The 12,824-nt window shown below is 34.8% G+C and overlaps 1 protein-coding gene across 7 annotated transcripts in view; it reads right to left on the minus strand.

Annotated features, from left to right (window-relative positions):
* LOC136031651 (uncharacterized) overlaps positions 1-12,824 on the minus strand; it is a 238,092-nt gene that overhangs the window by 137,906 nt on the left and 87,362 nt on the right. For 6 of the 7 annotated variants that reach the window (XR_010618551.1, XM_065711305.1, XM_065711306.1 and 3 more), the window contains one exon: positions 11,377-11,715. The exons of the other annotated variant lie outside the window; for it this stretch is intronic. Coding sequence is in view for 5 of the 6 variants with exons in the window: in XM_065711305.1 (XP_065567377.1) it covers positions 11,377-11,715 (339 nt within the window). In the remaining variant the exon portion in view is untranslated. The remainder of the gene's footprint in view (positions 1-11,376; positions 11,716-12,824) is intronic. 7 annotated transcript variants of the gene reach the window in all.

A 12,824-nucleotide genomic window follows, 5' to 3' on the forward strand; every position in this document is an offset into this window, starting at 1 on the left:
TATGTTTTCTTTTAAGGATAAATCTTGCATGATTTAATGTGTTTGAAAAGCTGAATGACTTAAAACTTTTAAGATAAAGAACTTAACCAGAAACACAATGGCACTGAGGTGACATTCATTTATAGGTTACCTTACTATTGGTAAGTTTGTGAAATCAGCCTTAATATAATAAGCCATTTAATAGAAACTGATGGGGATGGGATAGGAGCCAGAGGCCTTAAGGCCACATCCGTAAGACGATGCAGCCTTAAGATAAAGATTACTTCAAGAAATGCGGTATATATGCAAACCGTGTATGATTTTAAAGTCGAGATTTGGGCCTCAATGATAAAAAAAAAAACCACCATGTCACTGTGCTTCACTTTGACTATGTTTTTCTACTTTTTCGCTGGTTATTAACCGTTTCAATTGTTAACCTTTGGGTTTAACCATTATCAACCATTTTTATCCTTTTTAGGCTTCTTTTTTTTTGATAGATGCAGCAATACAACGGGATATATTTGACGCTGGATTTTTTTTTCTTGCCATAATATGTTGAATGGCAACTACTGAATGTGCCATCTACCGGAATCAACAAACATAGTTTTCACTTAAAACAGAGATAGTCCAATTTATAGTCTACTAAAATTAAAAGAAACTTATGACACTGCAAATTACAAACATCGGAAATCTTGAAAATCTATGAGTTCTCAGCAAACAATATTGCCATCTATCACTGAGTTAGACCATGTAGATTTTACTGGTGAAACCAATACCCTCAAAAACTGCAAAGACTCGACACTCCATTAAGGAAAACTTAGCATTCAGGTGGTAAATAGCAAACAGGTAGGAAGATATTGTTATTGAAAAGTTAGCATCCCAATACTAGGTGAATTAACTTAATGACAAATGTTCTTAAAAAAGAAATCCTACTGCTTCTACTACTCCCAATAACACAGATTCACTACAGGACCAACCCGCTTGAGGCCATCGCAACTTCTACCAACTTCACCCTAACCCATTCAAAGGTACACTCTTTACTTCATCCCGCGAAGCTCCAATTGTCTTTAAATCCTTTCTTAAGACCTCTTCCACTCCATTCGGGAACAGCCTGCTTTTGTTTGGCCCCCGATGGATTGCGAAACGTATCTTTGGGACTGTATCATCCTTGGTCCGTAAAACGAGGCTTATCCATCTTTAGTTTTTTCTTTCTTTATAGCCCCAGACAGTGGAACTGTCTACCACTAATCAAAACACTACCTAAAAGTACCCTTAGACAATTTCTCTGGGATACACTTAACAAATCTTCTTCAGCTTTCCAAAAACTCACACTTCTTAATCATACGTTGAACACTGTCAAATAACATGACAATGGCAGAATGTGTCAAACATTACAGTGGCAACTAAAAAATGTTTTATTTTGATTTTTTACCAACTGAATCCTTTTATCTTGAATTTATATCTTAATCAACTTAATATTTATAGCACCATTTTGTACCACCAGGGCTCTGAAATCCACTAACTTAACTTTTCCGCATGCTGAATAATGTTCTACGTAGCCCAAGTACCGAACTACCGATTATCACCTTCAACTGGGAGTACATGTCCTGGTTGGAGGGCAAGTAATCAGACACTACCCGTGTTTTTACCCCAGATTTCTCCATGTACCCATTTAAAGATGGGTCGACGCTTACAGAGTCGCACCGCTGACTCGCTTCCTCACGGACACAGTATTTCAATTCTAGCGCACTAACCACTGGGCTAGGGTCAATCCACTAAAACGATCATAAATACCCAAAGCTTAGGTTTTCAAGGGTTGTCCATATTCATTGCTGGCTTGACTTTTATTGACATATCCGAGGAAAAGAAAAAAGAAAAAAAAGATATCGTATATGCAAAATATCGTGGTTTAAGCCACTTTTCTTGATTAAGCCGATATATTTTCCTTGTTGTTCAAGCTAAGGGACGATAAGCTTCCTAAATAAGGGTTTCGGACAAGACAGTTCTAATGGTGTTCTTCTTGTTTTGATCAAACTCTATTTTAGGAGTTATCAGTTACTATATTTCTTAGTATTGGACGTGATTATCTCTTACTAGGTGGGTAGCTACAGCTGCAACCCGGATACATACACGGTGTTCAATTCTCATCGTTTTAATTAAAAGCTTTGCTTGTTAATACATTCATATTTCATTTTAATTATAAAAAGAAAGGCAGTGTAATCAAAGAAATTATTGGGCAAACGATTCCCTATTGTTTCCTGACCTACACTGGTTTTTACGGGTCTTTTTCTAGAGTTGTCAAATAACTATGGAGATTTCAGTGATTGTTCTTGCACTAATAAATTGCGAAAAGAACAGCTTTCAATTAAGAATTTCAACATGCATCCAGCTCTTCCTGGACGTTATTAAGGTTTGTATAAAAAAACGTGACTTGCACACGACTGAAAATTTTTCTTTCTTTTCACATATATCTTAGATACCTGTAGAACGATTTAATAGAAAGGCAGTGTAATCAAAGAAATTATTGGGTGAAAAATTCCATATTGTTTCCTGACCTGCACTGGTTTTTACGGGTCTTTTTCTAGAGTTGTCAAATACCCGTAGAATATATCTTAGATACCCGTAGAATGATTAAATAGAGCTCGACTATGCACTGATATATAAAATGAAATCTTTTCTTTCATCTGTTGATGCTTGCGCAGTCACAAAAGGCTCTAATTTCTTGAAAAATATAGAAAAAGTCTCTTAGAAATCATTGAAAGTCATAATAGCCACTATAATAATTTATAATAATAAATGATTATAATACATATAATATGTAAATTTATGGTAATTTAAAAAAAACACTGAAACTAAGGCCTTCTCCAGGGGGAGGGAGGTTAGGGTTTTGAAATCTCACCTCCCCTTAATGTTTGTCCGACTATTGAAAACGTAACAAAAATTAATATAAACAAATTTTTGATGCGTTTTTTCAAGTTTTTTTGTACCCTACTCACCTGAAAAAAAAATCCCTTTGTAAACTTTCTATATCCTTTTGTAAATCCTTCTGGACCATTGAAATAACAATGGCCGAAAACCCTAGCCCGGTGATTTTTTAAATTTCCGAAAAGTTTTTTCGTAAAAAAAAATTCCTAAAATAAAAACACTCGGTCGAAAAAATTAGACCCTAGATCGGAAAAATTTACATTAGAAGGGGGCGATAAAGTATAGCTGGTCTGCATGCCTAATGTGTTAGATTCAACTATTCTACATATTAAGAAGTAAGAATTTTTTTCTAGCCATGGTAACCAAACGTTAAAAAACGCGTTTAGAAATAAAATTTTTAGCAGAAGAATTGCCATCTGACTCTGATTCAGTAATAGTAACTACTATTTCGGCTCGTCTTAAAAGTAAAAGTCTATTGGAAAAGAAATTTATTGTGATTCTAGAAAAAGAACTGAAACCTCTCGAAAACTTAAAAAAAATGGAAATTTCTTACTTTCTTGAAAGGAAAATCTGACAAAAACTTGACTTTATTTTCTCCTGAAGAAAAAACAAATTCAGTAGGTCAAAAGACATTAGCCAATAGTTTTTGGCTGAGCTTCAGGGAGGAATGTTCAGCAAAAATTCAAAAAAAGTGTGCTGATTTATCTGCCTTTATCATCAGCTTAGTGCCTGATCATAATTTTCAGATTCCTTTTTTTCTGCGTTTTCTTACAAAAAAAAAAAGATCACACACATAAAAAGACCAATTTCAAGTAATATTGCAAAAACAATCATTAGTAGCTAACTGTTTGTGAAAGACTTCTACTAATTCCTTGACAATTTTTAATTCTGAAAATCATTAAGGGAACAGTTTTGGCCGAAATGACGAAAATAAAAGAAAGAAATAAAGAAAGAAAATAAAGAAAGAAAAGGTAATCAATACTAGCAATCACAGAAAATCAGTCTCGCCCACTTTTTGAGACTGAAAACACAGAATTTCGGCCTATTTGAAGTATTGGGCTTGCCTAAAACGAGAACAATCTCGCTTTTTTTAGTTTTTCACAAATTTTTTACCGTTTTTCTGACTTTAACAAATTTCTGGCTTTTTGTAGAAAATCTGATTTGATGACAGCCCTGCATAATACCAATACTGAATTTTTTACCCTGTTTTTAGAATTAATATTTAAACTATCATATCAATGCAGCGACAAATTAAGGTTTCACTTTCTCTGGTTCACGCATTTTAGTTAATTTCGTCGTATGAAAACGATTCGTCACTTGTCTCATTAAAACCAATACAAAGACCAGGTGAATGTATATACCTTAAACTAACTGTCTCAAGTATTAATATCAAACTATTTTAGAGAGTATCATTTCAACTGTCTCTTCAGCACCACAGCAACAACATGACAACCCTATTTCAATTTCAATCCTGGTTGAAGTTACTGTCTTAGCAAGTAATCAACAAGAGATTCATCAGGAAAGCAATTAAAGGACTAAATCATTCCCTTGTGTGTCCTTTCCTTTCAGTGGAATCTGAGAACAGAGGTAGTGAAAGTCGAACAAAGAAAATCATATCTTATTTAATTAATTAGTAATGAGTTTTACGTTATCAATTCCCACAGACGCTGGAGAGTAATTAATTGAAAAAGATTAAGAATCGGAATGACTTTATGGAACTTCCTAGAGATCCTTCTTATGATTGGGAAATACATAAGAGGCTTCAGAATTCTCCCCCCCCCCCCACGATCAAAAACCTGAGATATACGCAATTTTTCCTCATAATTACATATATTTCTTACCGATCAGTTGACCTGTGTTTGATGTTGTTTGTTTTTTAAGTTTTACAAAATGGCAAAATAAGGAATTCTTTTGTATGTGCCTAATACATAGGCTCTCAAATTTAAAAATTTCTAATGTTTGGTTTAGATGAGGTAAATCGGTTTGCTAATTCATAATGTAAATTTTTCGTGCACATAAAATGACCCAAACAAATGAAAAATTAAATGAACTTAATATATTTCGGCAATATACTGGCCGAGAAGACCTCACTAATGATTTTAGTTATAGATAAAACTCCACCAGAATCAAGATCCTGGTTAAAATCATTAGATCAAAAGAGCATTCTTATAATAATAAGAACAGGTTAATTAATAATTTATTTTGAGCTTGCTAAATTCAAGTTCAATTTCATATTACTTTCAGATAGGTAAATTCGAGCTCTTTTACCCGTTAAGGTTCATAATCCTGGTGAAACACGTGATTTTGCGACAAGCCCATAGTTGTAACTTGAGGAGACATCGGGGTTATACCATCGAGGAGACAAGACATATCTTTGACTTTATCGTTTCTGATCCGTTGTTTCACCAAGCAAGAATTATAATTCTACTTAGACTTTTCCTTAAAGAATGAAATAAACTTGTCTAAGAACTTTAAAAAACTTTCATGTTTTTACACGTTTTCGCAATCTTTTCAATGTATTTGTCAAACCAAAAGAACATGAAAAGCAAAAAGTATAATTAAGGATATAGATAATGCTGAACCTCAGCTATCAATATAGCAAGATTATAATATATAATTTTTATATGTTATATTTTATATGCTATAATATATATATATATATATATATACATATATATATATATATATATATATATATATATATATATTCAATTTATTTATAACCCATCTACAAAAAGAGGGCGAAACGCCCTAAAGATGGAGTAATAAGAGAAGAAAAAGGTACAAATAAATACAAATCAACACAATCAAACAATTAAATAAGTCAAATAAATACAAATCAACACAATCAAACAATTAAATAAGTAATGCTGACCATGGGTGAGACACTATCGACATAGAAGAACGAAAATCATGAAGCCTTTTATCAATAATAGATGTAGGAGAAACTAGGCGGAATTTGTTCACTAAGTAACTATTTCTAGTCCAAGGAGGGTAACTGAGAAGGAATTTAGAATAACGAAAATATACTCTACGAACAGATAGTTTCTGAGGTCCACTAAAAAACTGCCAAACCGGACAAAGAGAAAGGAGATGAGGTACAACTAGGCTATTATAAATTTTCGCAAGATTTAATTTATCAATATGTTTAATATTAGATGCAATTGAAGCATAAGCAATTCTCAGTTTTTTCTTCAAAAGTTCAAGGGATAAATTCACAGTTTCTTTCATATTTTTTCCAATAGGCATTCCAAGGTAAACTAATTTTTGAGAAAGGGGGACATGAACATTAGCTAAAGATAAAAAAATAGGGCCATTTGTCTCTTTAAAATTGAAAGCTACAACAGCAGTTTTATCAACATTGAAAGAAAGCCCAATATTTTTATATTCATTATAAAGCTGATTAAACGCGTTTTCACATCCACTAAAAGTACGGCTTAGATTCAAAACGTCATCTGCAAAAGTTATTAAAGACAAGTTAAATCCACGGTGAATACAACTAAAATTAACAGAATTTTGGGCATTTAAAACAGAGTTATTAAATAAAGAAGGTGAGGTAAGGCCACCTTGACGGACTCCTTTCAAAATATCAAAAAGGGAAGATCCCCCCTTTAACTTCGCCTTAAGGTGATGGTACATATACAGAAGGCACTTCGCTATACAAAAATTTATCCGTCTTTTATACGCTTCAAATAAAACTTGGGAAAAAATGCAAGAGTCGAAAGCACGAGCAACATCTAAAGCACAAAGGATAATATGGGATCTACTTCTTTCTGCATCAGCAAGAACATTCATTAAAGCAAAAAGGGCATGCTCCCGGCTAATACCTTTTTGGTAACCAAACTGGTGGGGTGGGACATAACATTTAGAAACAATTTCATCCAAAATAACTGACTCAAACAATTTAAAAATAGTACAAGAAACTGTTATAGGTCGGAACGAATCACACGAAGTAAAATCCTTTTTGCCTTTTTTCGGGATAGGGGTTATTTGACCAACTGTAAATTGATAAGAAACAACTCCGTTTTCAATAGACATTTGAAAAAGTAGACATAAATGATTAAAAAGAAGAGCACTTGCATAATCAAAATGTCTGGCAGTAATTCCATCAACTCCCGCGGAATTTCTTTTCTTTAGTTTTTGACAATAAAACGATACATCACTTGGCTTAATTATAAATGTCGAAGGTTCGTGTTTCTTCAGACAAACACTTAATTCTTTTTCAAATTTTGACTCAAGAGCAGGATCGGGAGAAGAAAACTCATGCTTATAATAATTTATCCACTCAGGCTCAGGAATATTATTTGCACTAATGTGTTCACAAGGGCGTTCAAATTTTTTCCAGAGCTTCGAAGGGTTCTCTGCAATTTTATGAGCGTTTTTCTCAATAAGATCAACCTTATGTTTTCTTAACACTTTAGAAAAAAAACGTTTAGAACGTAGCCGCAGACCATTTATAGTCCCAGACTTAGGCCTGCCGCAATCCCTCCAAATATTCAGCCAAATTTTAGAAGACTCGCACGCAGAAATAAGGGAAGGGTTTTTTTACCAACCCTGAACTTGAGAGCCTTTCTTAATACGCTTGCACGGGACAGCTGAAGCTTCAGCACACTTTAATGCATGGTTAATTTCAGCTAGATAGGTGGTAAGTCCGATGGCTATTTCTTTTTCACTAAGGCCAGAACGCGTGCACAACAAATGAAAGGGCACCTTTATTTTATTTAATATTCTGTCACATTCAAAACGAAACATCTCGCGGTTAACTTCTTTCCAGTCTTTTATATAAAACCACTTTTTATCTGGCTGTTTAGGGGCATGAAATGAAGCATTTATTTTCAACTTTATTGGAAGGTGATCCGAATAAAAGCCATCACAAATTACCTCGACAGTTTCACAGGGGAAAGATGCAATAAAATGATCAAGGTTAGAAGTCGCTGACAGGACACCAATAAACGTGAAAGTTTCTGTTTTGTCAGCAAGTAGGAAGGGGGGAGGGAATTCAGAAGGAGCTGGGTTCTTGGCGATGAACTGTCTGTTAAGTCACAATTAAAGTCTCCTGCAATCAAAACTCGAGCATTTGGACGCTTTGAAACTCCCTTCACAAAACTCGCTAGCTTTTTGCAAGCATTTATGAATTTATTCTCTGATTGCGAAGAGCAGTAATTAGTTGGCAGGTAAACGTTTATACAGATTAGGTCCGAAAATTCGGCAGCAATGAAATGGTCATTCGACTCAAGGAGATTGACGGGAAATTGTGAAATAATAGCTAATCCGCCTGAAGGTCGGCCACGGCTCTTATTCATTTTCGCTGGGTGGAATAAGAGATAAGAATTCTGTGAAATGCTGAGTAAGTTTTTCCTTTCATGAGACAAAAAATGTTCTTGCAGAAAAATTATTTCATTTTTACTTAAAAGTTCAGAGAGGACTAGGCCTTTGTCAACCACTTTGCCATTGATATTCCATGATAAGAGACTTAAGGCTCGAGCCATTATGCTGACTTAACTTTATTTAAAAGTCCTTGGGCGACTGGACATTTGAAGCTGTAACAGGGATGATCCTGTGATTTGCACAATGCACACTTCTTGGGCCTTTGACAAGGAGATGTTTTGGAGCTTGAATGACCATGGTCACCGACGACTACGCAAATAGCTTCATTTTTGCAGCTACTGGATATATGTCCGTAAGCTTTACACTTGAAACATCTTACCGGGAGGGAGAGATACTCAGCCACTTTGATGCTCTCATAATCTATGACTGGGGGATTTTTTATGACATTCATAAGATCAACTTTGGTTTCAAATTTCAATCGAAACGAGCGGGTGTTGCCAATCTGTCTTGAACTGACACATTTAGGAATCAGTGCGCAAAGTTCATCGTCATTTATATTGCTGGGGACAAATCGAGCAATACCGAGGTGAGAGGGGCTCCTGATTGTTGCAGAAAGAGATTTATCACCGTTCTGAAAGACCCCGACAAGAGTTTCTGCATCAGCCTTGCTAGCTGTAACAACTCGCCAATTATCTTTTCTGGGCTGAAATTCAACAATTTTAGAGCACTCTCTGCCACACATTTTTTGCAAAAAGTCTTTCCTCAAATCGGACTTCGTTAGGTCAGTGGGCAAATTCTTGAGTACCACTGCATATGAGGGCTTTGTTTCAGTAACTGTAGGAACAATCGAGGGGGCGGGAGGGTCCTTATTCATGAAATTGTCTAGCTTATTACAAACTTCTGTAACTTTTCTGGTGATTACCGCAGCTATCTCACCAGGACAGATAGGGACTTCGTCAGGTTCAACTAGCTTCTGAGTGTCAGAATCTGGAAGGGGAATCCGTATCCACTAGAACAACGCTTTCCAGAGTAAAGATTTTTCCCATAACTGGGCTAATGAGATATCGACTTTCCTATTTATATGACAGTGGGTATACAGAGTAAAAGAACTACGACATTTCTAGAACTACTACTAGAATGCTAAACAAAAACCAAAACAAATGATCTCATTGTCAAATTAGTATGTGATAAGATACAAATAATCGATACATGTTGTGAAATTAGTGCTTCTTCTGACGATCAGTGTGCAACTTTCTCATCGATATAGAGCTTACTGATGGCTGGGCTCTTTCAAATTCAAAGGATGCTGCAACATGGCACCCATGCTCCCTGTTTAGCAGTGACCTAGTTATGTCCTAACAAAACTTCACTAGAGTCAATTCAGCATTCTTCTCAGTGGTCATTGAGCATAGATGCATCACAGCTACCAAATTAAAGATTCTTACAAGAAAGGTCCAGTGTAGCTTTTAAATTTAAATTAATGTTTAATTAAAGTTAAATAATTAATTCAAAATTTAAATTAATCTCCATTATAGCTATTTTGGTAAATCTAGGTAATATGACATGATAACAGCACTGTGTATTAGCCACGACATCTAATTAAAAGAAAACTTTTAGTTGTTAGTATTATTATCAAAATATTACATTGAAATTATAAAATTAATTACAGAAATAAAATTATGTTGAAGCACCGTTTAATTCGCACATGCGAATTTTGATTTAGGGTAGTGAGAGCATCTCCCCCTTAGAGTTCCAATGGAATTTTAAAAATGTCTTAATGGGAGTATTTTCATAGAAAATTGCCTCCGTTTTGGTATAACCATTGAAAAAACGACAAACAACAAGATTGCACCCCTCCCTTTAGAATTTCAAAATAAATTTTAAACTCTTTCCTATATTTTACGAATTAACAACCCTGAGTGGAATCCATATAAATAGTAAATACCTCAAAGTTCTGAAAAAATGACGTAGCCCAAAAACTTTCTGCATGATGTAACATCGATTATTTCAATTTCATTTTTCAGTCCTCGTTGAACGTGACCGATTCTTGGACACACTTTAGTGCTATGAACCACTGAATTAATTCCTTCTATGCTTGCAATGTTGAATTTACGTGAATATACACGTAGTATATATATATATATATATATATATATATATATATATATATATATATATATATATATATATATATATATATATATATATATATATATATATATATATATGAAAAGAGAAATCACCAATGCAACAGCATAGATCAGCACTTGAATGAGGCCTTAACCCTACTCATCCATACAATCACATAGGTCAAACAGCATAGCCATACACAATCAACCATAAAGAATAATCCATGGACAGGCAGTCATATCGTCAATAAGTATAAGTCGTCATTTACCAAACAATAAAAATTGCAAAAACAAATAATTTAGAGGCAACAAAACAAGGGCTCATCAGGAGAATACACACTTGCCTATAGGGTTTCGGCACTTTATATTATATATTTATATATATGCATATATATATATATATATATATATATATATATATATATATATATATATATATATATATATATATATATGTATATATATATATATACTATATATATACTATATATATGTACTATTATATGTACACACATATATGTACATATCGGAAGAGGAGAAGGGCTTCGGGTCAGTGACTACCCTGAAATGTCAAAATTCTACTCCCACCTTCTTATATGTTTCGTAAAATAGATTTGTTTATAAATTTTACTAAATTCAGCCCTCCTCTCGATGCAGTGGATGCAGTTGCTACAGGGCAATAAGTGTAAATACTAAAATCAACCCCTATCCCTTAATTGATGAGCTGCCATTAATAGAAAATTAATTTGCTTTCCAAATTGTCTTCGTAGGGATACCATGCAAAGCTACCTTATTCTCTAAATGAATATTACCCGAGCAAATGCCTTAGATGATCCCGCCTTTAAAAGTAGTGATAATTGCGCGGTATCAAACAATCTTCCAAATTTGTATAATAGCCAATTATTTAAGAACTTTTTAATCTTGTTTAACTACCTTGACTTATTTTCTGCTACAAATTTTGATAACATCGAAACAATACCAAAAAATACGTCTATTTTAGCAAAAAGTTACTCACTTTGGACAAATTACCTCGGATCTTGATCGCTTTTGAAAGTTAGCATCATCCATACTAACTCGACCAGAAAAACTTTTCCTTCGGAGAATGAACTTTCTCTTTTGATCAACTAGAGGACACGTATCACATCTTACAGCAAGTCTTTTCTTCCTTATCGATAATCGGGAACAGGGCTCCAATAAAAGATTAAGAAACGTTTTCAATTCTTCAAGCAAAGATCTATTCATTCCAAATAGGATGATGTAGCATTGTTTATTTGACTTTTTAATATTATGTCCTATATGAGAAAGCCAATCATGATTGTGTGTTAAAACAGCAGAGCATAGTGTTGATAGGAAACTGAAATAGAAAGATAAGCAGCTCAACAGTGGTACTGTCAAAAAGCAAGAACTGTATAGTAAAAAACAAACATGGTAATGAGGGGACGGGGTCAGGTGTATATAGTACATATTTTAAATAAGCCTGGACAAAGAGAGACTTATGGACCAACACCCTCCCAACTTTCAAAATAGGTAGCATGCTACATTTGAAAACCTTTATCTGTGAGGACGGGTGTTCGAGTCTTGGTGTCACTGATTATTTCTGTTTAAACGGGGGTCAGTGGCGTGATTCTGTAAGCTCAGCCAGCTACAATCCAACTCTCAATGGGTACCTGGAGAAATCTGGGAAAGTCAAACTGGAAGGGTGTTCGAAAGCACAGGATGGCTGGCCCCCAACTTCCCATTGTACTTCCAGTGGCGTCATTTGAGGGGCTTCCTGGAGCTACAGCTTCCCTGATTTGAATTGAAGTGTGCAAAAGACAGTACAAAAAAAGCATTCTCAATCAATACAAATCCGTTTCGAATGCAGCTGAACTTCACAACAATCTATTATGACCTTCATTCCCAAACATATTAATTTATTATTCCTATCTCCCTTCTCTTATAACAGACGTTCTGGCTAAGTGGTTGGTGCACTGGTGTGGGAAATCTTTGTCCACGGGGCACGGGTTCAATCCCAGTTGTGACCAGTTATTTAGTTTATGACGGGGGTCAGTGGCGTGACTCTGTAAGTTCAGCCAGATTCGACCCAACTCTAAATGTGTACCTGGAGAAATCTGGCGAAGGTAAGCAGGAAGGGTGTGTGAAAGCACAGGATGGTTGGCCACCAGCCTCCCATTGCACTTCCTGGCTGAAGGACCACGAAACGGAGATCAGCACCGCCGGTTTGGTCCTTAAGGGTCTAGTACAATCTTACTACTAGCTTTTTTTTACTATCTGTTATACCATGACACATTTATATTGTCTTGTTGTTACAGCCACGGTGGCAGACTTTCATTACAATATTGTAATCGACTCAAGATCTGTAATAAAAATTTACATGTCGGTTACGTGATTCTTGGACAGTGATCCCCTCCATATATACGTATTATATACCCTATATTTCTTTGAGTCTGTTTTTGAATCTGT

Source organism: Artemia franciscana, chromosome 10 (genome assembly GCF_032884065.1).
Source record: "Artemia franciscana chromosome 10, ASM3288406v1, whole genome shotgun sequence".
Classification (NCBI taxonomy): domain Eukaryota; kingdom Metazoa; phylum Arthropoda; class Branchiopoda; order Anostraca; family Artemiidae; genus Artemia; species Artemia franciscana.